We start from the raw sequence: 19,423 nt of genomic DNA, 5'->3' as shown, positions 1-19,423 counted from the left end.
AATACAATCAATTTATGAACCTTGCAAAGGTTTTCCTAAGTTTCTTAAAGAGCCACTCAAAGGTTATACTCTGCCTTAAGCTTACAATCTCAAGGCTAGATACAAGTGTTTTGCAAACTTAAAAATAATCTCTCTAAGGTTAGGTGTTTGCTATTTTAAAGTACAAATAGAAAGAATGAATAATAATAGAAAGATTTAAACACAAGATAGGAACTTATGCTCTTAAACACATTAATTGCTCATTGAATGCTTAAAGAAGATGAAAAAGGGATAGCAATAAATTCTTTTAGCTATTAATCATTCATAATATGGTAAGAGACCTCTTTATATAAATAGAAATGAGAAAAGAGCCGTTGCATTCATTTAATGCATTTAATGCCCTTGAAAAAAGAAAAAAAATGGCAATTTGAAATTATCAGGGCTGAACCGATCAATGCATTTTTAGAGATGATAGATTGGTTTTGGCCTTTTGAGCCAAATCAAGTTTTTGGAAAAATAATCAATTGATCCTTTTTATTAATGGGTCGACCCATTTTCATATGGATTGATCCATTATTGTCAATTTTAAGTTTGAGATCTTTTTGTAATAAAAATTGATCGATACACTCTCATAATGGATTAATCCAATTTTACTAATTTTAAATTTGGGATATTTTTGTAAAAAAAAAAAACGAATCGATCGTCTTTTAAATGGATCAATTGCTTCTGGATTTTAAACAAAAGTTTTGCTTTCGGTTCAGGAAGGATTGATTTTGTTCTAAAAAAGGATCAATCCATTTTCGTAATTTTGTATACAACTTAGCGTTAATGAAGAAAAAGGTTTGTTTTGGTCTCAAATCATTTTTTATTCAAAAATCTACTTATAAAATTTCTCTTTATGAATTTAGAGTGTTTTAACCCAATTTTGTAAACAAAATATTATTTTTTACTTAGTGCAAATATAATTATCAATTTAGAAGCAAATACTAAATTAAAAAAATTTAACCTTAATATTTTGTCATTTCAAAATAAGTATGAATTCAAGACTAACAATTTTTATCTTCATTTAAATGTGACATTTAAATGTGATAAGGTTATTGGGATCATTCCAATGAAAAAATAAAAAATTAAAATCTCATTTAAAATTAACCTAACATTTTTTTATAAAACATGTACATATTTTTTTATCTTGCATTCAAACTATGTAAATACGTGGTAAAACAATTTTAAATTATACTTTATTTATTTATTTTATTTATTTATTATTATTATTATTATTATTATTATAATAATAATAATAATTATTATTATTATTATGTAAAGTGTGGATATATTTACATATTGTGTTCTTATTATTAGATTTGTAATATATGTTTTCGATATTTTTCACTCAGTAAAACTAAATGTATGCATGAAAGATGTGCATTGTTATAATTTTGTCATGTATAGTAAATATATAACCAACTTTCATTTTAAATTATTTTTTAGTGTGTAAATTTAAGTAAACTGTTATAAAAAGATTTTTTTAATAAGTTAAATAAGAACATATATAGGTCCATAACATCATATAATACTAATAATTATTTTTTATTTGCATTATAATAATATTTTTTTCAATGTTTCATATGTCCTATATGTGTATAGAACAATGGTGATTATCTATAAAATTTCTTAATAAAATAATTAAGAATAAAATAAGTGCAAAAATGTTATTTGTCTAGATGTTGAATTGAAACCTTGGTGTGGGTTAGATCGACATCATGTAAACAAAAAGATAATAATATATGACAAAACATTTACTAACCAAGGAAGTAATTTTTTATTAAAATAATGCTAAATTTAAAAACAAATTAAATTAATAATATTTTTTACTATAAATATGCAAAAAAAATTAAAAACTAAAAATATTCTCTCTAAATTTAAAATCACACGTATCTCTTCTATTTTCTTTTAATTTTCAAATACCTTATTATTAATTTCTTTTTAAATTAAAAAAACACATGTCACTTTAAGCATATTAATAATATGTACTATGTCATTTTTTCAATATTCAATTTTCCTTTAGGTAACATTTTCTATAAATTTAAAAATCACCATGGTAATTTAATCACTGAAAATGATCTTATCAATTATGATATGAAATCATTTTGTTTGCTTAAAAATAATTAATTCTTAATAATTAAAGAACATTGTGTTTGATATTACTAAAAATCAAACATTATTTTGTTTGAAAGTACCAAAATAACTAAACGTATTATAATAGCTATACAAGTTAATAATTTCAATATTATTTAAAGATAATAATTTATAAAGTATTAGTAAAAATTTATTTATTTTATAATAAAATATAATTAAATTATTAAATTAAAGAATATATTTATCGATCAGTTAACTAGTTTTTATAGTATATATTATGTAAAAAAAATGAATTAAAATAAAACTAATCTATTAAAATCAAAATATTATATACATATAAATTAAAAAATAAAAGAAATCACACAAATTATTTTTAAACTTGTTTTAATAAATATTAGTTTGAAATTATAAAAATTATAAAATAATTATAATTAATTTTAAGAAGTAAGCTTTTTAATTCACATATTAAATAGATAATATAAATTATTGTTAATTTTATATATTAATTCACTTCCATGATAAAAGTTTTTCACCTCTTTAAATGAGAGTTAGATCATATTTCACAATAGTGATTTAATTGCTCTTAGTGATTCAAGATCACTGCCACATAAAATCACTAAGTGGTTACTAAACAAGGTGATCTAATCATCATTTATAAATTACTATAGGTTTTTTTTAATGATCACTCCATACCAAACACTACTTTAAGATTTATATTTCTTTTATGATTTTATTGTTTATTTTACTTAAATGATTTTTCCTACATTATTTTTATTCTTTTTTTTTTTAATTTTTCACACATTTCTTAATTAATTTTTTTAATATTTTGATCAAAATAATAATTTAGTAAATATATGTCAATACTTCTTTTATTATTTAATTTATCGTTCAATATTATATTTTAAGTTCTTTTAAACAACCAATATTATATTTATATTTAATTTTTTTTAACTTTTTGATCTATATCTAATATCTCCTATTTTTTAACATTTGTTTTTAGTATTTTGATCAAGATAATAACGGTAAAGTTTAATTTTCTTATGATATGTTAATTTAATATATATTTATTTTTATATATGTCATAAAATTTTAAAAACTTAGATATAATTGTAGGGAAAATACAAATCTTACAATGTTAACACATATTTAAATAAATAAAATAATTCATGCATAGGATGGATCACAAGCTAATTATGCACATATTTTAATTAAATTTTCTTTTATATTATTGCTTTTAACTTACATATATTGAATCATATCTCTTTTTTTCATTCCAGAAAGAAAGAAAAGAACTCTATATGCGATGGATAGGATATAAATGGGTATCCAACACTACACAATCCATTTAAGTATGACTAGGGTGTCATATAAACGGATTAAAGGGTTAGGTACTATTAACAAACTTAGGGTATCCACTATCCAAATCTGATTATAAATAATTAATTTTTTAATATCTATATTATTTATGATTGATTCTAAACATAAATTATATTTTTAAATTTATTAATTTAATTTTGATTAGTAAAATATAAAAAATTAATTAAAATTAATTTTTTATTATTGAATTTTACAGGTTTTTGTAATGGCACCTATACAACTTTAAACTAAATAAACGTGTTAAAAATCTCATATTACTAAATGATTTCAAATAGGATATGGACATTGAATTTGGTAATATGAATATCTGAATACTATCCATTACTATCTCTATATTGTGAACCCATATAGGAGAACTAGCACTGGAACCGTCGTTAGCGCTTTTCTATTCTTGTGTATCTTCCAAGCAAAGTCATTTTGAGTGCCTGCTAATCTGAATTCTACATTCCAGAATCAAACAGCTAATTAACTTGAATCCACCTGCATTCTACTAGTAAGTTACTCTCGAGAAAGGTAACATTTTCGGAATTATTTCCTCCCAGCTAAGTGAGTAGCATTGTGTGTGCTCTTAATGGACATGGTAATGGATGCTAAAACGCATTTCAGATTTCAGTTGCGGAATGCGTTCCACATTGCGCAGTTGTTAACAATCCAAAGTACCAGTGTTATGCAACAACAGATTTCCAGAAAATGGAGTTTGAAAATTTGAACATCAAACCAATGGCTGGTTGGCACTTCTTGTTCAATCACTTCGTCCTATCTACTAGAGCAATATCATTGAAATAAGACAGTCAATTACTGCTTCCATTCCATTTACATGGGCATAGATTGCACAATAGATCTAAAGATTCATTGAGATGGTGATAGATAATTCTCTTTTTTTTCTTTTTCTAAAATTTTACAATTATTTTTTCCTCTTTTGTTTTTTCATTTTTTGTTAACTAGAAACAAAGACATGAGAATGAACAAGGATTGATACAAGAGTTAAATATCCTTGCTCTTTACAGATGTTATAGTTACACTAACTGGAAAATACACTACCGATGAACTTGACAGATCATAACCTGTATGGCTAATTGAGACTCTTTCAGCGGGGCTGCTGGATGCAACGCGGGCTGCTTTTAGGGTGCACATTCTTGGCTGGCTTGTCAGCATATTTTGCTGGTTCTGCTGAAGACCTTGGACTTGATTGCAACAAACTCAGATTCTTCATCAGGGTTTCCGCATCCCTTTGAAAGCCTATTTTAATCAGCCAAATGACAAAATATAAGTTCAATGATCTGCTAACATTTTTCTTTTATCTTGAAGAAATTCTACCAACATTCCTAGAAACAGATTCTCTATTTCCAGACTCGTAAGCATTTTAACACTTTAAAGATAATAGACAAAGCTTATTTGTACCGTTTGATGGTAAAGGAGGTGATTTGCTTTCCATTTCATAAGACTGGATGAGCTCTTCAAACTGAAGATCCATACCAGAGAGATCTTCATCAGCACCGAGGTCAAAGGTATCTGGCAGCAAATCAACAATGTCTTGGCTATCAAAGCCATCATCCTCAGCATTGTCATAGAAACCATCCTCATCCTGGTGCTGGCTGATCCAATACTCCCGAAACCATGTTGAAGTTGTAATCAGTTGCCACCATTCTGGAGAGAAATCCTCCACTTGGCGATATGCAGCAGGAATAAACAGAGGGGCATTGGGGTTCAATGTTGACCTTCCTCCCGCAACTAGAGCCATTCTACCAATTGTGTTTACTTATCCCTTAAATTCTACATTGCAAATATACAACAATTTAACAAAACCAACAAATGAAGAGAAGATTAAAAAGGAAAGAAAAGTAAGTTCGTGAGAAGTCAAGATTTCCTATGATTAAAACAATTCAAGATCTATACACTCCTAATACCAAACTTGAATAGTCCAAATGAAGACATCCCTCCTCCCCCTGACTTCAACTCATTTCAATGAGTAACTTCAAAGGATTTGCTCCATTCATGAGCAGTTGGAACCAAAAAAATTACAAATCTGTTAAAATGAAAGTGAAAAGAATCCAAAGATATAGGAAATCAAATCATAATCATAAACAAAAAAAGCAACTGAACACTTTCCTTCATATCAGTATCTTTTCATATGAAGACTGCATAATCATCTAAGTATCAATTATTCTCAGCATCCTAAGTCAATCTATGTAGTAGAGCCCCTATCTCCAAAAACTGTTTTTCCCAATTCTCATAACAAATCAACAGATAGTCATTCCAGTCTAAAAGCTTCCCAAACTTTGAAAAACATTTATAGAGTTCAGCGATCAGATCACTTTTGAAAATATATCAAAAAAGAAAAAGACTCCATCAATCCTTTCTTTATTAACATGTAAAATTAAAACAATCATAACCTCAATTATTAATCTATCTAATCATGATAATAAATGACACTGTAATAGCAGAATCACATCAGCTGAAAGATCTTAAGATCACATTTCCGTTTGTTTACCGAGAAAATGGAATGACAAGAAGAACTCACTACTCATATCTGTATGCTTACTTCATTCATATTTAAATTTTTTTTTTATCAATCAATAAATTCAATTCCGTTTCCACTCCTTTTCTTCGATCTTTTCTTTCACTTTCTTACCAACCAAGCAACAGATCAAACAAAAAAAAAAGCAGTGAAAAACAGATGAAAAATCGAGAGATTCAATTTAATAATTACCTTTGAGCAGCGTAATCGAAAATTCTTCCAATTTTCTGTTGATTTTGTGAAAACTTTGGAGCAAGGAGAAAAGAAGATGGACCCCTTATATATGTAGGGCGGGTGGACCGAATCTGTTAGTTCGGGTAAGGAAGGATAAGGTTCGGTGTATCCGAAGCAAGAACTTGGATGGAAGTAATACTATATGGCTTGCAGGGGCGGGTGGGTCAACAATCCTTGTCGGCTCTTGGTAGACCTGTAACCGCGTTAGCCTTTGTTGACTTTGACTTCCTTCTTCATACATTTTTACGGCATTTACCATGTCTGCCATGAAATTTATCTCTAGTTAAAACATGATAGAGTCTATTTCAATTTTTTTATCAATTTATATTTCATGCACCTTTAAATATTAAATATTATATAATATCAGTGCATCAAAAATTATTATTGTATGAATTTATTTTAATTTTTAATATAATTAAATATTTAAAATAAAATATTTATTTTTAATAATTTAAAATTTTTAAATTTTTAAATATGATAATTTTATGATGTAATAATAATATATAAGATTTATATACTTGAATACATCAAATATAAATTCTTTGTTTAATTTTTATTTTCTTACTTTATACTTTGAAAAACATAATAAATGCATTTTGGATACAAAATCCAAACTATTATTTTTTTATATTCGAAACTAATACTTTTGAAGAATTATAAAATAAAATAAGTATCTTTTCCGTCCCAAATCATTTGAATGTTATTAATTTTTTTAAAAATTTTTAAAAAAAATTAACTTGAATGTTTTTAATATTAACATTTTAAATTTTTATAAAATTAAAATTTCAAGATTTTTAATGTAAAAAAGTAAAAAAAAAATCATAAAGATAATTTTAAATTATAAAAAAATTTAGATATTAAAAAAAAAAAGGATGACATAATTTTAGGACATTTAAAAAAAAAAGATGAACAAAGATCAATCGTCTATCAAATGTATTATTTTATTCAAAAAATTCTTTTAAGATATTTTTGTGCAAGCAAATTTAGTAAGTTCAAATTTGATTAAAATAAATAAAAAGGCTTATATAAAAAGATTATTATAAATATTTCAAAACAAACTCTATTCATTAAAAAAACTGCATTTGTTAAAAACTAATATTAATCCATAAAATCATTTGAATTTTAATGCAAAAGATTTATAGGTAAAGTTAATAATTTTGATAATATATTCAAATGTATTCCTTATTGATTAAAAGGAATTGCTAAAGCTCAAAAAAAAAAAAAAAGAAAAAAGAAAAAAGAATCAATATAAAGCGTGAAAGAGATGGAGTAATCTTTTACATTGTTATATAATTTTTTTTAAGAATTATCTAATCGAGAAAGCATGCCAAAATACAATTCCTTTCAAAGTTAACAATGCTTGACGAGAAGATTGTACCCCAAAAGAAAGGTTCAACAAGAAGATAAGATAAGTTTAAGAATCGTTTTATTGTTGTTTTCGTCATTTCTTTTTAATTGTTTCAATAAAATATAATATTAAAAAGTAAAATAACAATTAAAATGAATAAATAACAAAAGTCATATCAATTATGATAAACGTAGTATTACATTTATAATTTCATAAACAAAAATATAAGAATGCTCGACTTGTTTTTTAAATATTAGTCGTGACTCTCATAATGTTCTACCAAATTTTATTAGCCTTTACTTTTTATTTAGAAAATTAATAAAAAAAATAGTAACAAATGAATGAATAAACTATCTTTAATCAATTAAAATATTTTATACTATACAAAGACCTAAAATATATTTGACCAAAAAAATGACTCATATTTTTCTTTTTGAAAAAAAAAAGCTTTTTTTAAACATATTTTAATCATTCCAGTATGAAAATATAACATATTTTAATGGATCAAAGCAGTTACATTCCTAAAATCTTAGGAGTGAAAAAATAAGAAAAAAAATCCAACAAAGAAAAAAAGAAAATATAAGAAGAAATAAATGTAAGGGGAAATTAAAGTCAAAATTAGTGGTTAATTTATTTTTAATTAAAATTATATGGGCCTATTAAAAAAAAAAAGGATTGGGTCCCATTCACGTGAGTGTTATTGACCTCATACGAAGGGGACAACCCAATCACCAAAAAATTAAAATAAAAAAAGAATACTTTAAAATTTGAACGGCTGAGATTAAAGGATTAAGCAAAGGGAGGGTGACGATTAGGTAGTGGAAAAAGGCCACGGCAATCCGCGTATTGCACATGGAAATGTTGGTCGGTAAGGTGGAAACGTGACTGTTGATTGAGAATGACACCACATTTTGTTCTCTATACTAAATCAAACAAATGTACATGAATCTTTATCATCATCATTCCTATCAAAATTGTAGTATATGAAGATATTTTTGATTGATCAATATCATTGGCTTACATGCCGTTATCATTCGTTTTGATAATTAAATGGAGACTAATAAGTAAATGAAACAAAAAAATTAGGGACGTAGGGTAACTTATGGACAGGTTTCAGCATATTGATATTCAACATCATTATTATGATCATACATAACAAAAACGAAGGATGATAACGGGTGAATTTATATTAATATACCTTACATGATTAATGGTACTCCATCATGCAGTTTTGGATAATTATAGATAAATATGGATAAATATCAGATAATAAAATTAATATTTGATGTGCAGTTTTAATTTTAGATAAACAATTTCAATTTCAGATAATTCGGAATAAGCTATTAGCCTACCTGTTTAATATATAATAAACAAAGTTATATACGTTTTAGTTCCGGCTCCACAATTTAATATATATCCATTTTCCTTCGAAATTTTTCAATAAATTTCAGTAAAATTGTCATTTGCATCTAAAATTAAAATACTCGTCAGTCTTAAAGAAAAAGGAATAGGAAAGGAAAAGCTCTCCAGATGCATTTCTTTTATCAATAAATTCCACGACTTTCCTAGTCATATATCACAAATATTATACCAGCAAGCATTCCAACTTCAGATTCGGCTTCGTACTATGGTTAATAATAAATGCTATGGCTTCTATTTTATCTGTTAAATTAATCGCATGCTGATTCCACAAGTAACCGATTTTCCACGTTTTCTCTCTTAGACACCTTCATCCTAGAAGAAATTAGTTTAATTTTTTCTTCAAATTTACGAGGCAAATTTTTTATTTTTGAATTAATTTTGATTTCACAAAATATGTCATTAGAATGATTCAAGTGATTAAAAATGATAAAATTTTTTGTTTAATTTTTAGATGATCAATTAGGATAGTAATGGAATGAATATATCTTATTTTTAAAATTTTTGTATTTGAGTCCATCTAATTTTTATAATATTTGAATTCATTTAGATTTAAATTATTATCCGAATCATATCCAATTAAATACTTAATGCTTTGTTTTTTTAAATGTTTCATACATATAAATTTATATTTATGATACTACAAATCTGATTGTTAGTAGCATATTAATTTAGACTATCGTTTTGTATTTTAATTTAATTGTTTGTATTTGTCTTGAATTATGGACTCTTTTAAATTTTAATAGATTTAAATATTAAAATTGTGAATTTTTTACTCTCTAGTAAAATCCAAAATCCAATAAGAAACCAAAACAAATAATTTCGGTTTGGTTTTAGGGTGTCTCCTTGAGGCCAAACCAAACCAAATCAAACAATAATTGCCCCTAGATGCGATGGGATAGCTTATTTCTAGAATGTCATCTTTTATGTGCTTGATTATAATTTGTGCTAGATTGAAAGTAAAAAGAGTGAAAAGAGTTTTTAAAGAAATTCAATCTTTAAGAATTTTCATTAGATTCAATTTACACTTAAAAAAACTATTAGTTTAGTTAAATTTATCAATATATATATTTTAAAAAATATCTAATAAATTTAAATTTTAAATTTCAACACATGTATCCTATCTTATATTTTTAAGTTGTCTTTTTTACATATATAAAAAAAATACACTTCAAAAATCGATAAGAATCGGTCTTTTATAGAGTTAACTTATTTTTCAAGATAATTATTCCTCAAGTAATGTGCCAAGGAAATTATCTACCTAGATAATGATAAAAGTTATCATAAATCTTAATTAAACTTGAACTTGAAACTTAACAAAAATGTTTCATATAAACAGTTTTAAAAGGTAGTCTCTAATAGATTTGAAAGTCGAATCCTAGCACTTATACCCTTTTTCCAATTACGAAATTGTGACCTCTTATATATATAATCTTAACTAAACTTCTTAGATAGACAAATAATGTTGTTGGCTAATTAAGCATGATCATGGTGGTTTTCTTCAAGCAACCATGGTTCCATCCACCGTTTACCATTTTCAGTTGGCATTGCTTTCATGTACACATATGAAAAATTTCTCTTGAATTGAACTTTTTAGGCTGAAGGGTTTAAAAAAGAAAGTTCTTGAACTATAATTAAAAAATCATTTAAGTTTGTTTTTATTACAATAAATCACTCATGCAATACCTAGTTGCATTCAATTAAGCTTTTATTTGAATGAAAAAGTTGACACTGTTAATTTTTTTATCAACTAAGATATATGAAAGTAATGGGTCAAGATAAGGATAATGTCTCAGAACAACCTCATGATAAGAATAGAGAAGCCATGCCTCTTGATAAAAATATAAAAGCCAAGTCCAACTTCTCTCCTAAGTCAAGCATCAAATAATGTGCTGAATTTATCTCTTGTATCTTGTATTTTCTTAAGCTAGAAACTTATCTTATACTTTGTATAAATTTGTAGCTATTATGTTGAGTAAATTGTCAAGTACCTTTTTTCTTTATTCTTGCCTTTTGATGGTATCAAAGTAGTGATAATGTCTTATGAGTAAAATAATTTATGGTTGTCAATAAATCCAATATTGAGTCCAATAACACCTCCATTATGGCTGGTAATGATTTAAGCATTTATTCATTTTCATGTGATATAATCGCATAAATCTATTTGCTATTAACTTTGTTGCCTAGTTACCTCTCAAACTTATGCTTTTAAATTACTCATCATGGCAAGTTCAATTTATGTCTCTTTTAGCGAGATATCATCTCTTAGGCAACGTGGATGGAACTTTCCCATGGTCTTCACCTTTTACTAGCAAGGATGGAAAAAATGAACCAATCAAGCCTATTTTTATTGGAATAGACAAGACTAGCTATTATGTCACATAATTATCACTTCTATATCAGAAACCAATAGTTCCAATGGTGACTACAATTGAAACTTCAAAAGAAGCTTGGGATGTACTTGTAAGACTTTATGCCAATGATTTATATCACATGTCATCACCTTAAAGAAAGACTCCATGAAACAATGGAAGGATCCAGGTCTATCTCTGAATATATGCAGCTGCTTAAGCCCACTATTGATGAACTTGCTCTTATTGACAAACCAATAGCTTTGGAAGACATTACAATCCATGTGTTTAATGGATTAAAGATAGAATTTAAAGAAATTGGTGCCTCTATTTATGTTAGAGATATTTCTCTCACCTTTGAAGAATTGTATGACAAACTTGTTGCTTGTAAAGAATATTTGAAAAGAAAAAAGAAAATTGACAACACAACTCTAGCACAACAAATTTTACCAGGAGGAATAACAATAATCCTTAGCATAATTTCAATGATTATCTTCGATTCAACAATTCAAGAAATAGCCAGATTTAGAATTACTTTAACTATGCCATGTGAAAAGAATGTGCTCCTCATAGTGGTCAAAATTTCCAAGGACGAAGGATAAATAATTTTAGTAGAGGAAATAGATCATTAATTTCATGCCGAATCTTAATCAATATGGCCATTTTGCAAGAAATTGTTCTTATTTCTTAAATTGCAATGGCTCAGAACCAATTAGAAATTATGCTACATTTATTATATCTGTCAATAAGTATTAGGTACTTGATTTAGGCTTATCAAATCATGTCACTAATGATTTGAGCAATTTATACACTAAGAATACATTAAACCAGATGAATTACAAATTGGTGATGGCTTAGGTTTGTATATAACACATGTTAGAAAAACCATAATTCCTACTTGTAATACATCTATTGATTTTTTAGATGTTTTATGTGTTTCAAAAGCTTCAAACAATTTAGTATCAATATCAAAGTTTTGCCTTGATAATAATGCCTTTGTTAAATTTCACCCATTTCATTTTTTGGTAAAGGATTGATACACATGGGTGATTTTGTTGCACAGACAAAATAAATGTGTTACATATTTTTTTTTTTGCCAAAATCACTTCAAATGCAACCAATTGCCTTTGTTGGTGAAAAAACATCACAGACTGCTTGGCATTCTAGATTGGGTCATCATTTTCTAAGAATTTTCAATTTCATTTTTAGGGCATTTTCTATACCCATATCTATAATCTCTTCTACTAATCAATTATGTCAATTCTATCAATGTTGCAAGAGTCATTGCTTACCTTTTAGTTCTTTTCTATTGAAAGTCACAATCTTTTAGAAGTCTTATACATAAATATTTGGGGGCTTGCTCCAGTTACTTAAATAGAAGGTTTTTGTTATTTTGTCATTTTTGTTGATTTATTTACTAAATATATTTGGTTTATCCCAATGCAATGAAAATCTAATGTTTTCTCAATATGCACCAAATTTAAGTTATTAGTTGAAAATTGTTTTAAAATAAGAATTGTGTCCATTTTCTTTGATGATGGATGTGAATATGAAAAAGTTACCATTTTCTTTGGCAATCATGGCATTGCACATTTGTTGACACCACCTTACACCCCATAACATAATGGCATTGTAAAAAGAAGACACATACACATAGTCGAAATAGGCTTCACACTGTTACACCATACCTCTATGCCACTTACATTATAGGATCATGCTTTTGCCATATCCACCTATCTCATAAATAGACTACCATCTCCAACTCTGAATCACATTTCCTCATATCAAAAACTTTTCAATCAATTCCCAAACTACAAAAAGCTTCGAACATTTAGGTGTTTATGCTATTTGTGGGTAAAACCCTACTCCAAAAATAAAATGGAACCAAAGTCAAAGCCATGTGTATTTTTGATTGCACTAAAATTTTAGTATTTTATAACTTTTTTTTAGTGCAATTTTCTATTAATATTGGCTTATTCCTTGTGAAATTTAGTAAAAATACTTCTAAATGCATAAATATTCAATGTGTAGGTGAAAATATGAAAAATGAGAAAAGTTGGAGCTTTTGGACTCATTTTAGAGGAATTTTGGTACAAAAAGCTATGAAAAGCCTAAACTAGTGTGCTTGTGCTACATTGCCACTTATGGGAGTTTTTCTTCCCCTTTTACTTTATGATTTCCTTAGCTTGGTTGAGCTTAATTGAACTCTATTTCAAGCTTTAATTCTTATATTTGCCATTTGAAAATGTCATTCTTAGTTCATTAGTGCATTATTACTTTTGTAATATTTTTACAAGTGCTAGAAAGATAATATGTGCATTAGTATAGTTTAAACCTATTTTTGGACTTGTAATTTTTCCATATTTTACTAGAATTTATAATGCATAAATTTTCCACTTAATGGTTTATATTTTGGAAGCAAAATTCAACCAAGGCCATTGGATGCATGTGATAGGTGATTAAAAGATTGTGGCACCATTTTAGGGATTCAAAGAGAGACCAATTAGAGCTACTTAGCTAGCCATTTGAAGGCTTCTAATTGGACATAATGTTGACTTTTTGGAGCTTATTAAATCATGGAAAGAAGGCTTGAAGTAAAGGGAAGCAAGAAGAAGCAAATAAGAAAGTAAATGATGTAAAGTAATTGAGATAGAAAGATCTAGAAGAGGTGGTAGTTGACTTAGCATTTTTTTTGCATTTTGATTGGTTGAACCATTTCACATTTGCCTATAAATAGAAGGGGGTGACTAGCCATTTGGGGGACTTTAGAGACTTTAGCTAGTTTTTACATTTTTTTTCTTTTCTTTACTTCACTTTCTTTTCTCTCTAAATAGTTTCCTTTTTATTCATTTAGAAGGTTGTTTAAGAGAAAATTGCATTTATTTTTTAGCAAAATTTACTTTCCTTGCCTTTTTTTTTCTATTTGCTTTAAAATTATTTCAATAAAAGTTCAAGATCTTTAAGTTTTAAAGTTTAATTTGAAGCATTTTCATTTGTCTCTCAAATCTATTTGGTAATTCAAGTTCTTGACCTAGCTATAGTTTTTCTATTAAATCTTGTTCAAATCTTGCTTGTTTCAATCCAATTTTTTTGTGGACAATTTCAACAAAAAAATTACATTCAAATTCATTCCATACAATTCCAAAAAAATCTTCAAAGTTTCAGTTGAATTCAAAAAAAGAGCTAGAACTTGAATGAGTGATAGCACTTCAAGTTGCTTCTCTATTAGCTAGGCATTTGGTTTGCAATTTTTTCATTTTACACTTTTTAATTCATCAATTTGCTTGTTAAATTTCATTTGATTGCCATTTAAATTTTGTTTGGCTAATTTTTCTTGTAATTGCTTTGTTTTTGCTATCTTTACTCTTAGTTTGAATTTAAGTTCAAAAAGTTGAGTTTTCTATTGTTTCATGTGATTCTTTATCGATCTAGGTCGTAAACTTATAGATCTATCGGTTTTAGTTCAATTTGAGTTCATTCCATCTGAAGAATTGTAGATCTAATGTTTCTTTCATGAATCTATAGTTTCTAGCATTCAAATTCAGTTTTAGTTTTTGATTCCTTTGGTTAATTCCTGCAATTTCCTTTTATTACTTATACTTCAATTTTATTTTGACTGTAGATAATTTATTTTTTTTGTAATTTCCAATTCAAATTCATTCAAGTTGTATTAGCTTAAGATCTATATTCCTTGTTAAACATTCAATTTTTAGTTTTGCATTTAAATTTTGGTTTGCATATTCTTCTTTAGATCTTGCATTTTTATTACTTCAATTGCAATTTAATTCTATTTGGATCTTCATTAACATTCTAGTTTTGTAAATTTCTAACTTGTTTAGATTGAGATTTAAGAATTTTCTAGATGTTTTCTTTTGTTGGAAGTTGAAAGTTAGTTGAGGTAGTTAATTTTTGTTATAGTTAGTTAATTCCGTTTAAGCATTTTGGCAACTGTTTTACTTGTTTGTTAATCTTGTAATTTTTGGTTCTTAGATTAGATATACATTTCAATTCATGTTAAGTTCATTTCAATCTATTTTAGCTATTGTTTTTGTTAAATTTTCCAAGTTGCTTATTTTACATGTTGCCAGTTTACTTTTTACAAGAATTATGTTTTGTTTATTGTTTTCTTCACTTGTTCTAGTGAGCTTAATCTTGTATCAACCTTTTGATTAAGTCAACTTTAGAGAAAGTGTGGGGATAATAGGTACTTAGGTTAAGAACCTCTTTAGCTAATCCTCGTGGGAACGATATCTTGACCTTAGGTCACTATTATTACTTGAATGACCTATGCACTTACAAAAATTTGCAATCAAGTTTTTGGCACTGTTACCGATGATTAGATATCAAGAGTCTTAGGCTACTATCATGTTTCACCATGCTTATCTATAGATTGATTCACCCTTAGTGTACATTTACTAAGTTAGTTACTAATTTGCCTTGTTTTGTTTCCTTAGTTTACACACAAAATAACTTTCTTTGTTGTCTTATTTCATTAGTTGACCATACTTAGTAGAGGTACTTAGTTCACATTGCCTTAACATTTACTTAGTTTACATAACCTTAGCATAGCTTAGCTTAGAATCGATCCATTACGTTCTAGTTTTTATAGATTTGGCATAGATAGGTTAGTATAGATAGTTTTAGTATGCATAGCTATTATGTTTTTGTTTAGGATTTGTTTTTCTTCTCATGTGGGAATCCAAGTTTTATGAGGTAACCGAGCATTATGAGGACCATGCTAAGTGTCTAGGTTATTATTTTAATGATTACTTAGAAACATGGCCAAGTGATGAAGACAAAGCCACAATAAAGTTGGCTTTTAAAGCTTTATTAGAAAAATTTGACTTTATAGAAAATCAAGTAAAGGCTATCAAAGCTAGTTATGATCCTAAGCCTAAACTAGTTCATAACTTTCCAAGTCAATATGAAAATGGTAAAATGCATGGTGGAAACTATTATAATGATAGATGAATCCTTAACAAACAACTCCAATCTTACTCAAACACCTATACTACTCAAACTTGGAAGGGTTATTTTAAGAACATGTGGGATACTAGTCTAGGGCATTATTTTAGTTCACCACCTAAGTACACCCTGACTTATTCTACCAAACCTTCATTTCCATAATACCTTCCACCATCATAATATTCTCTACCATAATCACAAGTACCTTAAGTTCCATATGATGTTCCACCATAACAAACTTTTTTTTTATCACAATATTATTCATCTTCATATCACTTTTTATCAACACCACATTCACCGCCACCTTTCACACAAGGAAAAAAAAATCTTTTAAGGAAATATTCACCAAATTGCTCTAAACTCAAGCAAAACTCTTTCAAACCTAAGTGGCATTCACTATGAATCTTAGGCAATTTGGTCAAAAGGTATAAACCTTAGATACTTGCCTTCAAGATTTCATGCCTAGTATTATAAAGTCAAAACCTAGTTGGGTAGATAAGAAAGAGCACACATTAAGGGATTATTTGGGGAAATGAGGTGAATGTGATTTGATAATGATGACATAGAGCCCATTGTGGTGGAATTGTCACATTTGTTAATGCTGTGGAATAAGAGATAGCAGAGGTTGAGGATAAGCTTATGGCTAATGAAGTTAATGATAATGGATCATTTTAGAAAGTTGAGAAAGATGATAGTATTCAAGAAATTGAGCTTGATATTTCATTCAAGACATTTTTGAATTCTTTGAAGATCACTTACCCAATTGTATAAAAATGGATGATGAGGATAGATATGTTGATAAAACAAGCTTACTAGATAGATCATTTAAGTCCTTAGACATATTCCTTCTTGAATCTAGTATGAAGCATAAGAATGAGAAGGAACTCATTAGTATTAAACTTAAGCACTTGTCTAGTAGCTTTTCTATTTGATGATCATATACTTGAAGCTTTAGATACCTTATTCTTTGAGCTTCCTCTAGATAGACCATCAATGGAGGAAAAGGTAAGTGAAAATAATTTTGAAATGGATAAATCAATTCCTTATCTTGAGTTACAAAAAGGCCTTAGCAATGGTTATAATAAATAAGAATATGAACTTCATAGTTCACTCATGCTATTTTGTTAGTTTTTTAAGAATCTATTATTTGATAAGTTAAAAATGCATGTAGTTGAAAACCCATTGTTTGACACAATTAATAAGCCTAGTGAACAAGATGAGGATGAAATAGAGGAAATTTTGAAAAAAATATCAAAAGTTAATAATGTAGAGGGTTTGGATGACAATGATATAAAGGGATTCTTTACTTGCTTAGAAATTTCCCCAACCTCTAATTCTCAGCTTGATACCTTTGATTTCTCATTCTTTATGCTCACTCAACTTATACCATTCATGGAAGAATCTTTCATCTTAGAACCAAAACCCATATTCTCTATGGTGGTACCCATGTCATTGGTGTTGAAGCCAATGAGCACCTCTATTTGGTTAGATTGCAATATGCTTAGATTATATATAGAGGTGGGCTATAAATCTACTCTTAAGCACCACATATATTTAGAGATTATTATTACACATTTGATGCAAAAGGAAAAGAATGAAGTGGAAAGATTTCAGAACTAAATGTGGAGTGATTCTCTAACACCAATAAAAGTGAAGTTTTTGACTTTAAAAAAAGCTTTTCTTGGGAAGTAACCCGAGTTTTACTTTTCATACTATTTTTTTTTACTTGTTGTTCACATTTCATGTTTTTGTTCATTTGGTTATTTTGTTGTTTTGCTTATATTTCCTTGAACATATTGATGTTTGTTATTGTTGTAGGTTTCTTTTTTTTTTTGTAGGAAGAATAAAAGCTTAAAGGATGGAGTGCAAGTTTCAGCCCATTTGCAATTTACATTCAATCAACATGCTTCCAATATGATAGGTGAATTCCCTTATTCCTCTCTTGTACTTTTTTTTTTTGCTTGCATATTGAGGATAATGTGTTCTTTAAGTTTGGGAGTATGGAAAAATTGCTCAAAATTTTTATAAAATTTTTTGAATTTTCCTTAAGTTTTACCTTAAAATTGAGCTTGACTTGTTGTAGCTTGAATATTTAGTATGCTTTCTTTGATTAGTTTTTCATGAAGCTATTGATAGGTAGAGATTGAGAATGAATATAGCTTTAGGAAAAGATTGAATATTGTGTTTAATATGAGATGATGCTTAGGTTTAGCGACCTAGTGAGTATGAGTTTTTATTTGTGAGTTAATACTTTGATCATTTAATTGTATTTTATTTATCTAATGTGTGATTATGTGAGCCTAAAATATTTTTTTCACTATTATTTGAAGTTATGTTTCATGTTCTAGAATTTGTTTTGATCATCTCTCAAGGTAAAATCCTAAATGACATATGATTAGGGAAATGATTTAGGCCATCTTTGGATCATTTAAGTCTTTTCAAGCTAACTTTGATATAATTCTTTCATAGTCACCTCATTTGAGCCAAATGATAACTTTTCTTTGTTTTGAACTCATATTACAAACCCAAGCCTTTGCTTTTATATTTCTTATCTTTTGGTCATTTACCTTATGTGCATTAGGACATTCATGCATTATTTTTGAAGTATGCATTATTAGAGAGGAATGGTGGAGTTTGAGAAAAGAATGGAAAAACAAAAAAATAATGAAAGAAAAAGAAAACAGAAACAATAAAGTGGTGAAATAGTAAAGAAAGGAAGAAAAGAAAAAAAAGAAAGAAAAAGTAAGGAAAACTAAGTTTTGAGGTGATTCTTTAGACAAGCTTAAACTTCTTTCCCTTGGGAGCTCAACAATGAATGATACTAGACAAAGTAATGTATAGTTAGGGTCCTTAAGCTTAAAATATCTTTTATCATAGCTTGACCCTAGTCTTACATTACAAGGTTATACAGTCCTAAATGATCTTTAGCCATGTGTTTATCTACATTAGTGGAGAAAGATGTGATAAGTAACATATGAAACTTGATCACACTTTATTGATCTTTGTTTTTGAATTTTCATGTTCTACGTAACATCATTAGATTTCATGTAAAGATTTGAGAGATGTATTGCTTGCATTTAGAACCATGGTTAGGAA

General features: G+C 27.4%; 1 protein-coding gene across 3 annotated transcripts; it reads right to left on the bottom strand.

Annotated features, from left to right (window-relative positions):
• Positions 1-4,320: 4,320 nt before the first annotated feature.
• LOC111297204 (protein EARLY RESPONSIVE TO DEHYDRATION 15-like) lies at positions 4,321-6,264 on the bottom strand. 3 transcript variants are annotated; one of them, XM_089769270.1, is made up of 4 exons: positions 6,203-6,264; positions 5,400-5,518; positions 4,894-5,265; positions 4,321-4,731 (listed from the first exon to the last, which is right to left on the bottom strand). In XM_089769270.1, the coding sequence occupies exons 3-4, from the start codon at positions 5,231-5,233 to the stop codon at positions 4,580-4,582; spliced, it is 492 nt and encodes a 163-aa protein (XP_089625396.1). In that variant the 5' UTR covers positions 5,234-5,265; positions 5,400-5,518; positions 6,203-6,264; the 3' UTR covers positions 4,321-4,579. The 3 variants fall into 3 exon arrangements, with proteins under 3 accessions (XP_089625396.1, XP_022747578.2, XP_022747576.2); XM_022891843.2 differs by having other exon boundaries at positions 5,405-5,518; XM_022891841.2 differs by lacking the exon at positions 5,400-5,518.
• Between the last annotated feature and the right edge of the window lie 13,159 nt (positions 6,265-19,423).

Source organism: Durio zibethinus, chromosome 12 (assembly GCF_047325235.1).
Source record: "Durio zibethinus cultivar Kanyao isolate XHJ-2024 chromosome 12, ASM4732523v1, whole genome shotgun sequence".
In the NCBI taxonomy this organism is placed as follows: Eukaryota; Viridiplantae; Streptophyta; class Magnoliopsida; order Malvales; family Malvaceae; genus Durio; species Durio zibethinus.
Note: the sequence above shows the minus strand (reverse complement) of the source record. Positions and strands in the feature narration are given on the sequence as shown.

Coding starts and splice junctions, on each gene's coding strand:
- LOC111297204 (XM_089769270.1), bottom strand. CDS start 5,233: ATGGCTCTAGTTGCGGGAGGAAGGTCAACATTGAACCCCAATGCCCCT. Junction 4,732..4,893: donor ACCTCCTTTACCATCAAACG/GTACAAATAAGC, acceptor TGATTAAAATAG/GCTTTCAAAGGGATGCGGAA.